The sequence below is a fragment of the Vipera berus genome, assembly GCF_964194415.1.
Source record: "Vipera berus genome assembly, chromosome: 10".
Classification (NCBI taxonomy): domain Eukaryota; kingdom Metazoa; phylum Chordata; class Lepidosauria; order Squamata; family Viperidae; genus Vipera; species Vipera berus.
This window is the reverse complement of record NC_138213.1, coordinates 7696042-7716197: the sequence shown is the minus strand read 5'-3', so window position 1 is coordinate 7716197 and position 20156 is coordinate 7696042. Positions and strand designations below refer to the sequence as shown.

Below are 20156 nucleotides of genomic sequence, written 5' to 3'. Positions count from 1 at the left end.
TTATTATTATTATTGTCATCATCATCATCAATGGGGAGAAGCCAAATGTGTTTAACAACTGCAGTGATTCACATAACAACTGTGGCAAGAAAGATCATAAGATGGGAAAGCTCAATTAACTGTCTCACTTAACATCAGACATTTTGGGCTCAATTGTGGTCATAAGTTAAGGACTTCCTGTAATAGAAACCGAGGAATGAAAAACTTTCCTTCGTGGTGCTTATCTCATAAGAGAAATTGGGGCACGGGGAGACATCTTTGGAAAGACAGATATGATGGGACAAGGTAACCTTTGAAAAGTGATTAAGAGAACGCCAGGCGAGGATGGTAGCCTTGCAGATAAATTAGAGACGAGGGAATTCCTGTCAAAGGCTGCTTTGAAGAGGACTGCAAACTAAGGCTGCAAACGGAGAACGGTAGCGGTTTGCACAATCAATACTTTGCAATAGTGGCGAATATCTGTAGCTCGGGGATAAGATGAGGGCGAAGGTTCGTTCTCCGAGCTTGTGGGTTGATTTCTGGATGTTTTTGTTACCAAGCTAAGTAATATCTTCAGCAGAGTTTAGGGCAGGCATGTCAAACTCGCGGCCCACAGGCCAATTGCAGCCCGCACAGGCCACACCCACCCCAGCACCGCAAAGGCGGGAAACGCCCAATACGTCGCTATACGTCCCGCAATGCAATCGGGCTTGACATTGCTGGTTTAGCAGAGGTCTGGGTCAGTGTTCTTTTGTTTATAAGGACTTCAGGTGTGGGTGTGTCAAGTAAGGGTCTTGGGTTGGGTCAGGTATGAATCATCAGTGAGAGGCTTGTGATGGTCTTGTGATGGGGAGGTTACATCAGGTTACATCCCCTGAACTCCGCTGAAGGTGTTACCTAGCCTGCTAACAGAAGCATTCAGAAACCAACCCACAAGCTCGGAGAACCTTCACCCTCACAATCAACACTCTTTGTACAATGGAGAGCAAGCATTGCACCAAGTTAATAATTGTGTATCTTATTTTGAGACCATTGTACCAGGAGAGAAGTTGTAAGTCTGCACTGAGTGGGTGAGTGGCCTCCGAAGCCTCTTAAGGATCAGTCCTTAAACAGAGCAATTAAATTTGCACGTAGACTTTTCAAATCTGCTCTTTCGATACATATCAAGTTTTATTTGCTGATAGAGGATTTCTTGAACCTCTTTATCTGCCTTGGCGTGACCTTTGGTTGGTTGTGTTCGGGTACACAGAGCAGCAGTTATTACTGTAACACATTTATTGCAGCAGATAAAAATCAACAAAGTTCCTTTCTCTTTTATTTTTTATCTATTCCTTGCAGGCTTCTATGGAAAGGGTCAAACTGATGAAAATTCTAAATGGCTTTTTTTGCACAGGTTTTTGGAAATCTGGCCGAAGCACGTATGTACTCCAAGGCTAAGGCCTGCCAAGCATGTTAGGAAATCAACAACAATCCATGTGCAATTCTACCTTCACAGCAAGCCAAATAGGAATGTAGATCACTTTGAAGTGAACTTCCCTGCTAGAGTGAGACAGATCAACTTTTGGTTTAAATTATAAATGTTATGCAAATATTGCACACACCTCCTCCTCGTCTTGGTCATGAGTTAGACAAGAGGGACATTTTAGAACTGGTAGATCCCCAATATGTTGCGGTTCATCAGGCTTCCACCAAAACCTGCCTGATTTTCTAAAAGGTATTTTTTTATGAATAGATGTACTTAGGAATGCCCAACCCAACAGGAAAGTGTTGAGGCAGTCCACATATCCTAGCTCCTCTTCTAGCATTCTGTTCCACTGTTCTCCATCCTTCCATAGTTGTGGAGAACAAATTTAGGCTCAGCCAAGCACACACTGCCTTCACTCTTAGATAGATGAACAGACCAACTGATCATTTTCAGCAATGATTTGGTACCCCATAAACATCTGAGGATAATAAACAGCACCCTCATTTGCTCACCTTCTGCTAGATTGTTGTTTGTGTTTGGTCAAGGCCATCATGTCTGTCATGCTCCCCAACTTCCAAATGTCATCTTTTCTAAAGATAGGCAAGTACAGTTACACAACTTTAAGCTATCGAACTTCTGGTTTGCCAAGCACTGAGAATGTTGTGTCACTGGTGGAAATCTGTAGGACAACCTGAGGTCCATGGGGGTGAGAGGCTGAGGCCGGATCTCAGAAGAAAACAAAGAGGGTGATGCTCCAAGGAGGCTCTCAAGCTCCATCTTCTGGTTGAGACCCTCCACAAAGAATCTTCCGCTTGTGAATTGCGGTGATATTTAATAGGAAATTAGACTTTGTCCCGTAACCAGCAATAATCGGTGAAGCTTTTGAACAATCACTCCTTCCCTTCTCGGGTATCAATCAGCCCCACATCCTGCTTTGGGAGCAGGGAGGTGCAAATGAACTTTGATAGTGCCGAAGTGCAAATTGACTTTGGCTCCTGCCGTTATCCCGAATCACCTTCCAGGCAGTCCTGTAGCTATGAAGACCTCTTCTCCTTTCTCAAGCACTTCCTGAAGCTTGCAGAGCATCTGTCACGCCCCTGGCAAAGCGAAAGTACCATGGTGTCAGGCAGCAGCCTCCCCGGCCCCTGCCTCACCTCGCCTCACCCTGCCAGACAAGCCTCCTGGTCATGGCCCCATGGCCAGAGACCCCCTGGATCTCCCCCAATCCTGCCTGGCCCCCAGAGGTGTCCCTCCCCATAAGCAACATTGAGGTAGCCACACGCATCCCGGCCACGCCCATGCAGTCTGCCTGACCACCGCAGCCACGCCCATCCAGGGCCACGCCCACCTGGCACCCGATAAATATGTGGGTTTTGGGTTGCAGTTTGGGCACTTGGTCTTTGAAAGGTTTGCCATCACTGGAGTAAGAGCTGAAGATCCAAAAGGTAGGGTAAGTGACCCTCCATCTTTTTAGATGATTTTAACAGCTTCATTCGATGTACTGAGATTTTTATTTCCTTAAAGTAGCAACTGCCATGGCAGTTAACAGAGCAAATTCCTCAAAATGGAGCACCCAAGAGGTGACCGTGAAGGAGACGCATGACGATTACCCAGACAGGTAAGGAAGCTTCTGCTGAGGGATCTGTGAAGAAAGGGTTTAAGCCCCTGTCTTCAAACAAAGGTCCACCTTGCTGGAGAGAGTAACATTCTCTGGTAGCCACCAAGACTCAAGAGAGTTCCAGGGGGAAAAAAAAGAAGTTTCTTTGGCCAAGAGACTAATTGAGCTGTAGGCAAAAGCAAAATTACGAGGGATTAAGGTTTGGTTCTCGGAATGCCAAAACACAGGGGAGGTTGTGCCCGTTCACAAATACATAAAAAACCTGATACATACATACATATGTATGTATAATATAGATTTTTATCTACATTAAAAAAGATGCTGCTGGAATCTGCAAATAGTAGAGTGGTTCTATTGTCCAAGGATGGTTTGCCAGAGGGTTGAAAGTTAGCCTGTCTGTTTTGTTTTTCTAGGAACTGACGCTGGTGCTGCCTTTCAGGACGTTCCTCAAATTATGGAGAACTTTTCTCCTGAGGAGCAGCTAAGGTTTTTGAGTCAAATCATTCACCTTGTTCCGCATCAGTACTGGAGCAACCAAAAGGAGCTCACAGCCTTGGTCATGTCCGATGATGCCTTTCCAGAGAAATTGTGTAAACAGACTATATCAGCATTGACCTCAATGGGGAAGTTAGACTTAGGGTTAGGCTGAAATGAAAAAAAGTTGTCAAAAAACTAGAAAATATAAAGTAATGGCTTCTGCTATTCTTCCCGTAAATAATAATAAAAAATGTTGAGTTCTCTCTCTAAAGACACATCACATTGCTCTTCATTCTATCACAGAGGAGTCAAACCTTGGCAACTTTGGGACTTCTGAACTTCAACTCCCAGTCCTTCGGGAAAGGGCGGTATATAAATCTAAATAAATAAAAAATAAATAAATAAATTCTCCAGCCAGCCCTGTTCTATAATCTATCCTGTCTATTAAAGCCATAAATCACAAGTTCATTATTTTCATTTGTTATGCAAAAGGTCCAATAACAGGTTTGCAGCTGCTGATAGAAATAGATAATGTATTTTCTCTGATCAGAGAAGTTAATTGATCCCATTTCAGTCAAAACTTGTTCCTCCATAAATGGCATTTAGCTCTGTGGCTGCTTGAGGTGGTGACTTCCCTAACAGTTGTGCCATGTTAGCACCAGGCACATAGGTGTTGCCCCAGCAATGCTGCGCTTGCAGTTTTAGCCAACAGCCGAGATCAACCGAGCAGAGAGAAAGAGGAGCATTTGATTCAGCTCTCCATCTGTTCTAGAACAGCCGGGAACCTGGGGGCTTCGGGTGGGACAAAGTGAAGCTGAACCTTTCAGTGGCAGATGGGGGGGATGCTTCCGTCTGCTTCATTGGATGCCCCGGTTACCTCCAACCTCTTTCTTCTCGCATTTATTGATTTGGCTACTTAGTTTATGGCAGAGAGCCACATCTTCCAACTTTGCCTTTTCCAAAAGTTTGTTGGATTGTGGCTTTCAGGCACGCCAACCAGGGTGATAGCAAGGTGCAGTGATGGGCAGGGAACTCACTGAATTGAACCTAGTGTAATGGCTAATAAGATGCACAAGAGGGCTCTTTTGGATTTGTTAACAACAGCAGCGATTTAGCCCAAATATGTAAGCCACTGATGAAAAACTTAATGAAACTTAAAGATACAGGACAAACCTTTAAGGCAGTGGTGTGGTATGCAACTGGCCACTTCTGGCCAATCTATGGACTATCACTACTTTTCTCACCCAGATCTTTTAGGAATGAGAAGACAGGTAGTCCTCGATTTACAAACCACGGTTGAGACTAGAACCCTTATGGCCAAGCAAGGTGGTGGTTAAGTGATTTTATGACCTTTTTTTCCACAGTCATTAAATCAGCACAGTTGTTAAGCAACCCAGTTTTCTCCACTGACTTTGCTTGCCGGAAGAAGCGAGCTGGGAACGTCACAAATGGCAATCCTGTGATCTTGTGATGCGGCAACCATCATAAATACACGCCGGTTGCCAAGTGCCTGAATCGTGATCACATGACTGCGGGGAATGCTGTGATGGTTGTAAGTGCGAGGACCAGTTGTTTAAGTCGCTTTTTTTCAGCGCTGTTGTAATTTTGAACAGTCGCTCAACTAATGGTTGTAAGTCGAGGACTTGCCTGTATCCTACATCTGTTTTTGTGAAAAATGCACCAGTGACTAAAAGTCACAGTCTCCCTTGTGAGGTAGCGTAGCCTAAGCAATTCAGAATAAGGAGTCAGTTTGACAGCTGCGCAGCTGATCTGCAGGTCCATAAAATCAAATCTGCCATTTTTGAAAGACAGAATTGTGGAGAGACAGTCCAGACAACGAGCTGTTTGGGGATGGGGCAGCTCTGCCATTCTGTCTTAAATTAAGGACCATAATTAATTTTAAGAAATTATATTTTTTTAAAAGTTAATTACCGGTTATCTTTCACCAATCACGAAATTACTTCCGCACGTCTTCAACCCAATTACTACATTAATTCATTTTTTGGTTTTGCTGAATACATTCAAATCTTTTAAACCCAGAGAGTCTCAAAGGACACCAAAGAAAGAAAATCTGTTTCCCCGATCTTAGTAGGCGGTGTGCAATGTTGCTAGCTGTATGATTGATCTGATTACTGATAAGTTGTGCATAGGCCTGCCTCACTTCGTCTGTAGTTTCAGCCTTTAAACTCAAGAGCTGATTTCCGGTTTTTGTTTTTGTTCTATAGAAACCGCATTTTCAGAGACTCTTGTCTTGTTTTGTTTTTGCTGATGCTCATTTTAATTGTGATGCTCTTTTGTTATGATTTGTTTACTTGCAAGAATGGATCATCAATGCATTTGTCTTTGACACAGGAAGAGACAGCCACAGGATGTGCCACTATGGCTTGCCACAGGGTGGCACCTAAAAAAGCACATTGCAAAATACATACAGCTGATTTAAGTTTCCAAGAGATATCTTGCATTAAATAAGGGCATACCCAATCTTGCAAAAGAGATGCACTGGCCAAGTTTTACACATTGGCCCGCCACCATCCTAGGAACATCCCAAAGTTGCTTTTTGCCAAAAGGCAACTGGGCTATCTTGTTTATTATTATTATTATTATTATTTTGAAAAGTTTCACTTTCTCATCCAAGAAGCTTCTTCAGCTCTGGATGGGAGGTTAAGAAGCAACACCCCAGAAGCATTGTTGAATTCATTTAATCCTGTTGCAACTGGAACAGGATGTTCTGTTCCACATTAAAATTTTATTCTTTTTTATGGACTTAATTGGGGGAAAAACATATTTCGACATCAGAAAAAAGGAGGATGGTCTGTTTTTAATCAGGATTCTTGGCTTATGATTGGAAACACCCTACAGTTCAAGGAGCCTGTTGGTAAAGCAGGGTGACAATTATGGGATGGAAGACCAAGACATTTGAAGGGTATCTAGATGGAAAGGCTGCTTTAGGGAATTGGAGCATGCAAGGATCTACTACGAGAAAAATATTTCCATTCTGTCAACATGCTGGAGGTGATCTGGGGATTTAATTCTTGGCTAGTAAAGTTCTTATGCCACAGAAGTTCTTGATGCCCACCTTTACGATCTGGGGACTTCAACTCCAGAGTTTGTCTGTCTATCTGTGCATTTATTTATTTATTTATTTGATTGATTCCTGAACATGGATGGCTCAGGAATTCTGGGAGTTGAAGTCCACTGGTCATAAAGATGCCATAGTTTCCCATTCCTGCTTTAGATGGTCAAACCTATTTTTTTTGTTTCGTTTTGTCTATCCCCATCTGATATATCTATGCAATTTGGAAAGACAAAAGTGCTTTCAGCTGATCAGCAAAATTACAAGCAAACTCATACAATAATAATCTCTGTAACACTGAAGTCCATATCTACAACATGTAGATTTTCTTTTCTTTTTTTTTAAAAAAAAGACAACTCTATTAAGAGAGGTACTATTCTATCAGGAAGTAGCATATGTTAAAAACATAATTTATGTTCATCTTATTAAAAATAATTAGCTCTTACCCATAAATATAATTCAATACTGCCAACAAATCACTTTTCTGTTTATCCAACTTCTGTTTTAGTGTTCTAAGACACATCTGCTTTGTGTGATAATGGATGACTAGTTATCAAAATTCCCTGCTTATCACAAAGTCACTAGTTGTATTCCTAAATTGCATTAAGCTTTGGTTTACTGGCTGAGTTCAATAACACTTCAAGTGAAAAATGCATTAAAGAAACCACAGTATCATGGATTGTATGAACATAAACTAGAAAAGGACCCCAAATATCTACACCCAGTTCCCCAAACTTTTTTTAATTAACTTAAAAGCAGTCAAAGCAATGTCAGTTTTTAATTCTTCTTGTTCTCAAGTTGATCTAAAAAAATTAAATACACAGCTCAGTTTTTGAAATGTAAATACTATTGTAAATTTCATCAAATAACTTCCATTTAGTGCTTCATAAGAAGTGCCCTCCATTTTCAAGGCTGGGTGATCTTCTGGAAATTATCGTTTTGATTTCTGGATTTCCAGATCTCGTGTTTTAGATTTGGTTTTATAAATACTGGATTTCTTCAATAGACCCAACTCAGGGATATTTCGTTGAATTCTCAAGATGGAAATTCAACATTTGATGAGTGCAGATGCTGACTATCTTCAGAATTAAATACAAAGAACCAACATTTTCTGAAAACACACCAATATATTTTAATCCGAATTTGGAGCTTCAAGAAGAATGACTCAGTCTTAGAGGACCAATCAAAAGTTGATGTATCGGCTTGAGGATAGTTCTCCATTATTCATAAAACAAAAAAACAGATGGAATGGAAGACAAAGTTAGTTCTCTCACCAGTCCCTCAAAGACCCAGTCTTCTCTGTCATTTTCCAAAGGACAACAGCCTTTAAAGAGAAGAAGTCCATGGAGCAATCAACTGTGGAAAGATGACCAGCTCACATCCGAGGTGTAAAATTCTGTCTCAGCAGGCCACTGTTCGAGTTTCTCTTCATCAGACCGGTCACTGTCATCCCCACTAGAAATTTCATAGCTAGGCAGAGAAGAATGAACCGGCTTTGCCTCGTCTCCAGATTCCTTCTTTTTGGCCATCAGCTGCTTGTAGCAAAAATTGCAAACCCTCAACGGCTTGGAGGACAGACGAGGCATGAGAAAACGCTGGCGGGAACAGTCTCCGCACACCACAAAGCCACACTTGCGACAGTGGTGTCTTCGGATGAGTGCCGAGAACTTGGTATGGGTGCAACGCATGCAGATATCAGTTGCCTTATCCGGAATCCAAGGGGCTGCGTATTCGGTTGGGGGCTGCTGTCCCGTTTTGGACAAAAGATGGCGAATGCATTCATCCAGGTGACTGACCCACTCTTTGCGCTCCGTCAGCGAGGCTGCTGAAACCACAAAGGATTTCTTGGAGGTCTTGATCATCCATCGGTTCTTCATTTGCAAGGTGTCCGGCAGAATATCCAGCGTGACTTCATCCAGGGGGATGATGCGTTGGCAGCTATACTTCCGTTTGTTGATGACAATGCTGCCGTACACCAGGATATCATTGAACAGGAAGAAAATGCGGGGCTTGGCTTTCTTACGGCATTCCTTGGTCAAAATCCCTTCACCCAAAAGGACCCTTCCCGGCACAGCTAAAGGCTGGCCGGATGTCCCAAAGCAGTTTTCCACCGTGGCAATCCGTTGACTGTTGATCTCGGTGTTAGCCAGGTAGTCTACCATTTTGAGGAGTCACCTGCAAAAAAAATCCCTCCAAATAGTAAATGACAAGATCAGGTACCATTTGTTCTATAATGTCATCAAATCATGAAAAATAAACCCACCTATCTTTAAAAGCTGGTTTCACCATGGGCAAGACCAAAGATTTTGAAAAGCAACCTGCTTTTTACAGCACACGATACCGAAACTCTTTCCTGAATCTTCCCTTTGAGTGTAACTTTAAGGTTAAGACAGGAACAAAATCTATACAGGTAGTCCTCAACTTACTTTATTTAATGACCCAAATTATAATGGCACTGGGGAAAAAGTGTCTTATGACTGCTTTTCACACTTGCAATCATTGCAGCCTCCCCAGGGTCATGTGAAAAAAATAACAATAACAATCGCACTTAGACTTATATAACACTGCATGGTACTTTACAGCAAGAGATCCCTAACCTTTTGGGCACCAGGGACCGGTTCCGTGGAGAGAGGTTTTTCTGCAGACCAGAGAGTGTGTGGTTTTGTGTGCTGCCTGCATCTCACGGATGGGGCTTTGCTTGTTTGTGCAGACCGACTGCTGGCATGCCGCAGCCTGGTACTGGTCCATGGACCGGAGCTTGGGGACCCCTGCTTTACAGCACTCTCTGGGTAGTTTACAACATCAGCATATTGTCCCCAACAATCTGGGACTTCATTTTACCGACCCTAGGAAGGATGGAAGGCTGAGTCAACTTTCAGCTGGTCAGGACTGAACTCTGGACTGTGGGCAGAGTTAGCCTGCATTACTGCACTCTAACCACTTGCGTTACTGCGGCTCCCAACTCAGGCAGTTGGCAACTGGTTCATATTTATGACGGTTGCCCAGTGTCCCGGGGTCATGTGATCACCTTTTGTGATCCTCTGACAAGCAAAGTCTATGGAGGAAGCCAGATTCATGTAACCACTCTGTTAACTAACTTAACCACTGCAGTGATTCATTTAACAACTGTGGCACAAAAGGTTATAAAACGGGGCAAAACTCACTTAACAATTGCCTTGCTTAGCAATCGGAATTTTGGGGTCAATTGTGGTATTAAGTCAAGGACTACCTGTATAGAACAAATCTACATATTTGCTGATATCTTTTTGGTATTTCTCTCCCTCAACTATGGATGGGAAATCTGCGTGTTCTCCTGTGATTCAAGAATGTCGAGTAGAGACAGAAAGAAACATTCTTCCTGGTACGAGAGAGTTTCTTGTTTTTTAAAAGGCTATTCAAAGATTGTCCCTCCCCAGTACAAGCTTTCTAAAATGAGTCAATCTCCAAAGGATTTTTCCATGTGATGTTTCTCAGACCCTCCACAAACTTCATTAGGCAGTCCAGCATCCAAGGTCAAGAGACTTACATGTCATATTTGGTTTGTTTAAACAAAGCTTTAACAACTCTGGGTTCAAGCGTAACACTCTTAAAATATGCGGAAAAACTGAGTCATTTCCTCATAAACAAAGGTAAATTGAAGTTCACTGAGAATGTTCCCATATTTTTTTTCTTCCAGAGACAAATACAATTGCAAATATAACTGGTCATCCACAAAGAAATACAAAGGTCATATAAGGGGCAGGTTACAGCCCTAAGTGGTAAGTATACAGCGTGCAATATGGACATCGTTATCTTAAGAAATAAAACAATAAGGTTCTAACAAAGGAAAAGACTACAGCATAATCTCAATGTTGTGGTTTGTTATATCCGGCTCACATACATATGCCAGCCAGCTAATACTTTTGTCGTGGAGGGTAGAAATGTATTTGCAGTGATAAGTCTTGAGTTGCAACGGATTTGGCATTCAATAGAATTTAGCTCTCCTTACACAGGGTGAACATTTTTTAATTTTCATATCTTTTCAAATCCCACAAAGAGCTCTTTTCTGGGACTGGAACTAAAGATGGCCACAAATGTAATCACTTTTACCCTATCATACTCATATCACAGGGATGCACAAATAAACACACACCATGCCTTAATACATTTCGCCAGTGAACCCAAGAGCAGAAGGAACCTACGTCTTAATTCTCGTCTACGCTATAAGGAGACTTCCCAACAGCCACAAATTCAGAAGGGTCTTCTAAAATCTGATATCTCAGGGCCTGATGAATGTAAGCATCCACCATCCTTTTATTCCCAAAGAGACCTTCCATGTTACATCCTACTTTGGAGGTCATTCTCAAAATGATCCAAGTTTTTGAAACAACCCAACACAAGTAAACGGAGAAGATAAGAACTCTAGTTTTGCAACAACCAAACAACAAAAAAGGTACTCCTATTCCTATTTTTCCTCCAACTTATTTGATGTGAGCAAAAAGGAGGCCGGGTCTCTGATGAGATGCTTGTGAAGAACCACTGGTGTGTATCTCTTCTGACTTAATAACAATGTGCATCCATTCTAAAGTAATCAAGGAGAGAAGCAACCTAGAACTAAGGACCAATTTCCTGACTGTGAGAACAGTTAATCGGTGGGATGGTTTTGCCTTCAGAAGTTGTGGGTGCCCCATCCATCCCTGGAGGCTTTTAAACAGAGATTGGACAACCATTTGTCTGAAATGGTGTAGGGTTAGGTTGGGCTAGAAGACCTCCAAGGTCCCTTGCAACTCTGATATTCTGTATTCTATTCTGTAAATATCAATGCCATGCATTCCTTCCTTCCTTCCTCCCTCTCTTTCTTTCTTTCCTTCCTTTCTTTCTCTTTCTTTTTCTTTCCTTCCTTCCTTCCTTCCTTTCTCTTTCTTTCTTTCTCTTTCTTTCTCTTTCCTTCCTTCCTTCCTTCCTTCCTCTTTCTTTCTTTTTCTTTCCTTCCTTCCTCTTTCTTTGTTTCTTTCTTTCTCTTTCTTTCCTTCCTTCCTTCCTTCCTTCCTTTCTTCTCTCTCTCTCTCTCTCTCTCTCTCTCTCTCTCTCTCTCTCTCCCTGTAAGGTGGTTGAGCTGAGAGAGACAGTGTCAGAATCCATTTATATCCCATTCATAAAATCCTATATGTATGTTCAAAAAATCCCACTGGATTCTGACATTTTTCCAAGGAGGAGAAGAGAAGATGTTAATAGGCGCAAGGATGTTTATTCAGACTGCTGGGAGGCTGTCTTCAAAGACCAGGGGGAGAACCTTTGAACTGAGGACAACAAAGGGAGGGAAGGGAGAAGGAGATCTGGTTTGTATCTCCATTTGAATCTGAAAAGGAAGGAGGCAATAGTCATAAAGGTACGGGAAGATCCCTCTTTCCCACGAAAGGGTTTGACACCTAAGTTTAATTGATGTGGGTCTGACCAAATGGGTTTGAGGGGAGGGGGTTGAACCGGGAACTCTTTATAAAGTATCAAAGTGTAACACAATGCCAGATCCTGTCTTGTATTTCCACAACCGATCATGTCCTAGTAAAAACTTTTGGACAAGACCTGGCTCCAAGAGTTCTTTGTTTTTCCTAAGATGTGGATTGGGGTGGGTCCTGACAGACAGAATGGCCCAAAGTCACTTAGCCAACTTTCAGGACAATGCAGGATTAGAACTCACGGTAACCTGATTTCTAGCCTGGTGCCTTAACCACTAAGACCAAACTGGCTTTCAAAACCACTTTACGTTAAGGACTGATTAGTTTCCCTTTGCTCCTTTAGAAGAACCATTTTCATTTAATGAGAGAAACAAAGAACCACAATCAACTTTGCCAAGCCTTTTTTTTCCCCTTTCCCCTATTCTCTCCTTTACGGCTATAATGATTTGTTACGCACTCCAGCAGGATGGGGGGGGAAACACACACAAAGCCCCTCTAAAACTCTTGGCCCATTTGAAGTGGGAACTTGCACTTGTGAAAGGCAGCCAAGCTTTCGTAATTCTCACAGACAGGTTTTGCAGATGGGTTTTCCCAAGAGGCGTCTAGCCACCTATCACCCCACGAAAGGCTTTCCGATTCAAGGGGCTGAGAAGTTAGACCGATCTCTTCTGCAGAGCACGCTGTAACGGTACCCTTCCAGATGTGTGGACTTTCCCTCCCGCTCAGTCCCACACATGAAAAATAGAGACACCGTGTTGGAAAAGGCTATTTGGAAGAATTTCCTCAAGGAAATCACTCCGGCTGTTCTTTGGAAGGATAGGTACTGAAGCTGAAGCCTTGGTGGAGCAGTGGGCTAATGCCTCCTTAAGTAACACCAGCTGCCTGCAATTAGTGCAGGTTCGAGTCCCACCAGGCTCAAGGTTGACTCAGCCTTCCATCCTTCCGAGGTAGGTAAAATGAGGACCCAGGTTGTTGGGGGCAATTAAGCTGACTTTGTAATAATGCCGCTTGGGGTGTGTGTGTGAAAGCCCTAATAAGCAGGCATATACATAGAATAAAGGCTACTGCTAAGCTTGTAAGCCGCCCTGAGTCTTCGAAGAAGGGCAGGATATAAATGGAATTAAAATAAATAAAATAAATAAATACATTGGCCACCCAATGAGAAGAGAGAACTCCTTGGAAAAGAGCCTGATGTTGGGAAAGAGGTTGGGATTCATTTGATTTTAAAGTCAGACTGAGTTTTGATTTGATTTTTGTTCTGACTTAGTCCTCATGTGGGAATGCAGCTCAAAAGCTTGAAGTGGTTTTGGCCTCCTGCAGCGAGCGGCTGTGCATCCCTAAATTAACGGTTATAATTGCATTCACCTAGAACACGGGTAGGCAACCTCGGCTCTTTTATGACTCATGGACTTCAACTCCCAGAATTCCTGAGTCAGCTATGCTGACTCAGGAATTCTGGGAGTTGAAGTCCATGAGTCATAAAAGAGCCGAGGTTGCCTAGAAGAAGTGGGTAAAAGATTAAACTGAAAAGTCATCCTGATGGAATAGTTTATATACAGTAGTTTATATCCCCGAAACCTGCAAACACAAACAAAAAACAGGCAATATTTTTAGCAAGAGGACATAGCGGAGAAATTTAGAAATGGAAGCAAGCAGAAAGGAAGCCAAAAAGTTTAGGAATGGGGTGACAAAAAAAAGTTTTTTCGAAGGAAGGAAGGAAGGAAGGAAGGAAGGAAGGAAGGGAAGGGAAGGCAGTGTTGTAGAAAAGATTTAAAAGTCACAGCAGATAACCATTTTATTCATTTGCAGGAACTTACTTAAACATTCCAGCTCTTAAATTACAGGCAGGCAATGGTTTTCCTCCCCAAACAATGCCTTAAAGACTTCAGCCTTCATTTACATTTCTGGAAACTTTTATCTTTAAGACAGAGAGCACCAGTTTCTTGGCTTGAACTGCTGCACAGGGCTAAAGGAGGGCCTTTCACAACAGAAACCTACAATGTTCTTTCTTAGAAATAATGCTGCCCTCTTTAGCTGGGCTTCCTTCCCAGAGCGCACAGAATTGTGGCTTTCATCATATGGATTTGTTTTGAGTCAAAACTCAAGGAACTATTGTTAATCGCTTTAGCCAATCCAAGCATTTTGCAAGAAAGCTTTTCTTTTGCAATAACAACTCGGTCTCTTTGAGTTTGAGGAGCCAAGAAATGCTGCAAAAACAAACAAAAAACCCCATCAACAAAAAAAGAGCTCCTTTCAAAACTCAGTAGACTGAAAGTAAAAGAGGATAGTTTTTTTGCAGCAAAAAAATAAATAAAATAGGTCACATATTTGAACATGAGTTTCACTGTGGTTTATGTGGCTATGGCCTAGTACAGCTTTTCCCACTGCAGGCATTCGTTGTCTCTCTGTTGATTTCAGCTTCCATATCTTCCGTGGAACAACCTGCCTCCAGAAGCTGTGAATGCTCCAACACTGGACGTTTTTAAGAAGAGACTGGACAGCCGTTTGTCTGAAATGGTGCAGGGTTTCCTTGCCTGGGCAGGGGGTTGGACTAGATGACCTCCAAGGTCCCTTCCAACTTTACTATTATGATTATGATCTTCCCCCGTCCAGCATAGCAATGCAGTTGATGAACTCCACAACTTCCAGGCTGAAGAAACCTGGTTAACTTGTTAGGTTTTCAACAAACTAGGGTTAAAGGAAATCATCATGCAGTCCAATGTTTTGAACCTAATGCTGGGCAAGAGGTGTATATCTAGACGCTCAAAATATCTGCTTGTCAGGCACAAAGGATCAGGATTGTAGCTCAGAAGATTTATTCAAACTTGTACACAAAAAATCGAGTTTGAATCTAACGATAGCTAGGCAAGCCACTGGGATTTGGGTTTGCATTTTCCCTTCGTTTGAATAGTAAGAATTCGTTCCTGGGCTGACCTTTGGATGAATGAAGCCAGTGTGTTGAAATGGAATTCTGAAGGATTGCTTTACGTTACGTTGGGCCTGGATTATTATTTTGTTCCATGGTAGTTGCAAACTTGCAACTCCTTATCTGCAGACAAGCCTTCCAACGTCAATAGGATAGGAACAGGAAAAAAAATAAATCCCTGTAGCTCCTTATCCAAAGGGAGAGATGGCTAGGTGAAATGGTCACCATAGCTATTCACGAAACAAATAAAAACCGAGTTATTGATCTTACCGCCATATCATTTCAAAGTATCGTATGCAGGTATATTTTGGAAGGAAGAGTAGAGATAGATCTTGGCCTTCTCTACTAAGGTAATCTGACTTCTTATGCAATACCCATTTATTTAGGAGAGGTTCCTGCCAATCTCAATGAGATCTGCTTCCAAATAGAAGGGGACTAATAACAGTGCTACAAGGGAGATGCATAATGGGAAAGGAAGGGCTGGCAGAGTAAGGGGTTCAAATTCTTTTCCATACTCACAGCACTTTTCCCACTCAATGGTTGAGTTTGAACAATAGGAGAAAATTGACATTGTGGGCCACCAGCAACGAACATGGCTATCTTTACATATTGGGCCCTGCATAATACAGGTAGTCCTCGACTTATGACCATAATTGAGCCCAAAATTTATATTGCTAAGTGAGACAGTTTTGCCCCAGGTTTTCTTGACACAGTTAAGTGAATCACTGCAGTTTATTAAGTTAACAACATGTTTGTAACCTTCAGTTGGCTGAAATGATACATCACAGGGCAACCATTTTTGAATCAACATACCTTTAAGTCAGCGGCTCCCAACCTTTTCTATACCCCGCACCCCTAGAACGCTTCTGATATATCCCCACACCCCTTACAAAAGTTCAAAATAACGGCAACGAATTATGCATATACACTATAATTTTGAAAACCCAAGTTTTCGCACCCCCTGGAATATCATCTCACACTGCTGGTTGGGAGCCCCTGCCTTAAATGGACTAACTTAAAGAATGAATGCATCCAAAATCCAGGACCCATGACTCCCATGGGTTCCAAATTTGGCAACGTTGTGGCTGCTGAACTACTGGGGCCAATGGGTCATCATTTCCAATGCTCCCTGCCAGTTTCCTCCAAGGAAAGTCAATGGGGAAGCCAGTAGGAAGTCAGACGTTAGTCCTGCTTTTTTGCCTGCCTGTGTTAATTTTTGTTTCTCTGGGTAAATACTTATCTCTGAAAGAATAGAATAGAATAGAATAGAATAGAATAGAATAGAATAGAATAGAATAGAATAGAATAGAATAGAATAGAATAGAATAGAATAGAATACCGTATTTTCCAGCGTATAAGACGACTGGGCGTATAAGACGCCCCCCCCCCCCAACTTTTGAGATGATTTTCATGGGTTAAAAAGTCGTCTTATATGCCAGAAGATACGGTAGAATAGAATAGAATAGAATAGAATAGAATAGAATAGAATAGAATAGAATAGAATAGAATAGAATAGAATAGAATAGAATAGAATAGAATAGAATAGAATAGAATAGAATTCTTTATTGGCCAAGTGTGATTTGACACACAAGGAATTTGTCTCCGGTGCATAAACTCACAGTGTACAAAGAAACAGCAAAGTGATAGATCATACAATACAATGTGGAATGGAAAGGAATGGAATAGAATAGAATAACAGAGTTGGAAGGGACCTTGGAGGTCTTCTAGTCCAACCCCCTGCCCAAGCAGGAGACCATAAACTATTTCTGAAAGATGGCAGTCCAGTCCCTTCTTGAAAGCTTCCAGTGATGAAGCTCCCCCAATTTCTGAAGGCAAGCTATTCCACTGGTTGTTTGTTCTCACTGTCGGAAAATTCCTATTTATAATGGCCCAATGGGTCACAGGTTGTCTGGAACCCACGAAATTAACCCTCAACCTCAAGAGAGTGGCCGGCTGCTGAAGCCATTATTACTTGTTCTACTCCTTCCTGTTTTGCTGGTGATGCTCTGTGCCTTTAAAACAGCATTTTGGCACTTGGATAGGAAGGAGTCTGGTGGGAAGGTTAGATGTAGAAACCCATCTTTGTGTGACTCAGGCTGTTGTGAAAGGCAGAGAAGTCTAGCTGCATGAAAAGTTGGCTCTGCAGTTGAGATCAAGTTCAAATCACTTTCCATAAAAGGAAAAGATCTGATGGGACTTTCGCCAGAAGTCTCTTTGGAGATCAACATCACTGACTTCTAAGAAGTCACTGGATGCAACCCACATTTTTTGCTTTTGGTCTAACGGTCTCCAAAACAACCATTTTCAACCTCCAAACTTCAGTTCCCATAATTACTAGAAGAATTATGGAAGCAGAAGCCACAGGAGCCTCAGGATGGGAAAAAAAATATACCGCTCAAAAAAATAAAGGGAACACTTAAACAACACAACGTACTGTATTTAATAGTAGGATGTCTTATTTTCTGTTCCCTTTATTTTTTTGGAGCAGTATATTTTCCATTATTTGGACCAAGATAGCAATAGCACTTATTTACCGCTTCACGGTGCTTTACAGCCCTCTCTAAGCCGTTTACAGAGTCAGCATATTAGCCCCCAACAATCTGGCTCCTCATTTTACCGACCTCGTATGGATGGAAGGCCGAGTCAACCTTGAGATGGTCAGGATCGAACTCTAGGCTGTGGGCAGAATCAGCCTGCAATACTGAGTTTTAACCAGAAGGAAGGAAGGAAGGAAGGAAGGAAGGAAGGAAGGAAGGAAGGAAGGAAGGAAGGAAGGAAGGAAGGAAGGAAGGTCAATAGCACTAGCACGTAGACTTATATACCACTTCACGGTGCTTTACAGCCCTCCCTAAGCAATTTATACAGTCAGCCTACAACCCCCAACAATCTGATTCTTCATTTTACCAACCTCGGAAGGATGGAAGGCTGAATCAACCTTCAGCCAGTGAGAACTGAACTGCCTAACTCTTGGCCATCAGCATATGTAAACAGTCATACTGTAAACCTATTAAACTTTTATATAAGTGTGGTTTTCCCCAGTACAGTGAGAAGCTAGGTGGGGGGAAACATTCAGAAGGTTTTTTTAATAACAGCACCCCAACTTCCAAATTCCCCTGGAAAGGACAGGCTGGCTGTAATGCTAAACCTTGAAAGGAGCTGTTAAGAATATTCTGTATATGCGATTTAATTTCATTCTCTAACCCAGGGGTAGGCAACCTCGGCTCTTTTATGACTCATGGACTTCAACTCCCAGAATTCCTGAGTCAGCTGACTCAGGAATTCTGGGAGTTGAAGTCCATGAGTCATAAAAGAGCCGAGGTTGCCTACCCTGGCTCTAACCGAATGTCGATTCTAGCTGGGCTCCAATGCTTGCTCGTTTCTCAGCCTCTTGCAAATTTAAAATGCGTGGACATCAACTCCCAGAATCCCCGGCAAAGCTTACTCTCAAATCAGATGAAAGCATTTTAAAAAGACAGAATTCCTATACAGCATGGCCATTTTGTGATTCTTCACAGTCACAAGAACATTATTTGCCAGGCACTGTTCACCCCTCACAGATGTCTTGTCACATCTGTATGAACATCTGTGCGCACAATATATCTACGCTGATTCTCAGCCATCCAGGTCACGGTTGTCCCCATGGGGCTTTTTTTTTCTTTTCCAAAAGGCAGCTGGACTTCGCTTTTCCTGGAAGGCCTTTCACTTCTCATCCAAGCAGCTTCCTCACTTCTGACTGGTTGAAGGACCATCCATTCAAGTCAGAAGCGAAGAAGCTGCTTGGAAGTGAAACATCTTCAAGGGAAAACCTTTGGGACATACCTGTGCACAGAAGCCCTCAGGTCGCCCCGTCTCCCGGTTATTTTCTCTAAGAAAACGAGGGAAATCTTGCAACACGTCAGTAGCTACCTACTTTTTTTCTCACAGAACGCTCAGAACGGAGTTCCGGCACCTTTTTTGGATGGAACCTTGTAGGGTAAGCAAGGCGGGTTGTATGACATCTGTGAGTTCCGGCACCTTTTTCTTTTACAAAAAAAAAAAGCACTGGCTAGTTTAATGAAGAGAAGGGTGAGGGGTGACATGATAGCAGTGTTCCAATCTCTCAGGGGCTGCCCCAAAGAAGAGGGAGTCAAGCTATTCTCCAAAGCACCTGAAAGCAGGACAAGAAGCAACGGATGGAAACTAGTCAAGGAGAGAAGCAACCTAGAACTAAGGAGAAACTTCCTGACAGTTAGAACAACTAACCAGTGGAATGACCTGCCTCCAGAAGTGGTGAATGCTCCAACACTGGAAGTTTTTAAGAAGAGACTGGACAGCCACTTGTCTGAAATGGTATAGGGGTTCCTGCCTGAGCAGGGGTTGGACTAGATGACCTCCAAGGTCCCTTCCAACATCATCATCATCATCATCATCATCATCATCATCATCATCATCATTATTATTATTATTATTATTATTATTATTATTATTATTATTATTATTATTATTATTATTATTATTATTATCTATATACGAATTCTATCTGATGAAGTTGGAACTATATGGTATTGGGGGGTGGGGGGAAGGGAAGGGAAAGGAAGGATGGGACCGGGAATGCATTGCATTTAAATCCGTTTCTCCTTTGCCCGAGTCCAACTTCGCAGCGGCGGTGCGAAAGTTTGAAAGTTCTTTGCGTTAAAAAAAAGAAAAAGAAAAAAAATGCCCGCAGACCTCGGGCGCCTCTTCCTTCCCGAAGCACCGGCGGGCGGAGATCGCCGACGAGCGACACCCCCCAGCACCCAACCTACCTTCTTGCGACTTCCTTGGCTCCGCTCCAAATCGCGTCGGCGACGGCCGCCGCTCTCTCGATCCACTTTGATCCCCCGAGATCTCGAGAGGCCAGTTCCAAGATCCTCCCCCCCCCCTCTGCCGCCTTCCACTGGAATCGAGGGGGATCGTGGGTACCCCGAAGCTGGACTACTTCTAGACTATTCCACCGGACCTTGCAGGGAAAACCAAAACCCGGCGAAGTCCTGGGCGCTTAACTTCCGAGTAGATCCAAATACAGCTGCACGATCGATCCCTGCTTTTTTTTTTCTTCTTTCCTTTTTTTCCCACCCCCCCACTTGCCCTTTCGGATTGGCGACCTCTGCGAGCCGGGCGGCTAGAAAAGCGGCTGAGAAGAAGAAGAGGCTTCAGCCTCCGAA

The 20156-nt window shown here is 42.7% G+C and overlaps 2 protein-coding genes across 3 annotated transcripts in view; one reads left to right on the top strand and one right to left on the bottom strand.

The window, feature by feature from the left end:
- The window catches only part of LOC308672687 (uncharacterized protein F13E9.13, mitochondrial-like), a 57668-nt gene extending 46729 nt beyond the window's left edge, over positions 1-10939 (top strand). Inside the window, exons 7-8 of the mRNA XM_081335768.1 lie at positions 10289-10370; positions 10723-10939. Of these exons, the coding sequence (XP_081191894.1) occupies positions 10289-10347 (59 nt within the window). The 3' untranslated portion in view covers positions 10348-10370; positions 10723-10939. The remainder of the gene's footprint in view (positions 1-10288; positions 10371-10722) is intronic.
- On the bottom strand, positions 5817-20156 carry PLEKHF1 (pleckstrin homology and FYVE domain containing 1). 2 transcript variants are annotated; one of them, XM_081335770.1, is made up of 2 exons: positions 19758-20156; positions 5817-8787 (listed from the first exon to the last, which is right to left on the bottom strand). In XM_081335770.1, the coding sequence occupies exon 2, from the start codon at positions 8772-8774 to the stop codon at positions 7965-7967; it is 810 nt and encodes a 269-aa protein (XP_081191896.1). In that variant the 5' UTR covers positions 8775-8787; positions 19758-20156; the 3' UTR covers positions 5817-7964. The 2 variants fall into 2 exon arrangements, with proteins under 2 accessions (XP_081191896.1, XP_081191897.1); XM_081335771.1 differs by lacking the exon at positions 19758-20156 and adding an exon at positions 13865-14083.

Bases quoted from the DNA above. Each gene is read 5' to 3' on its own strand.
- PLEKHF1 (XM_081335770.1), bottom strand. From the start codon at position 8,774: ATGGTAGACTACCTGGCTAACACCGAGATCAACAGTCAACGGATTGCC.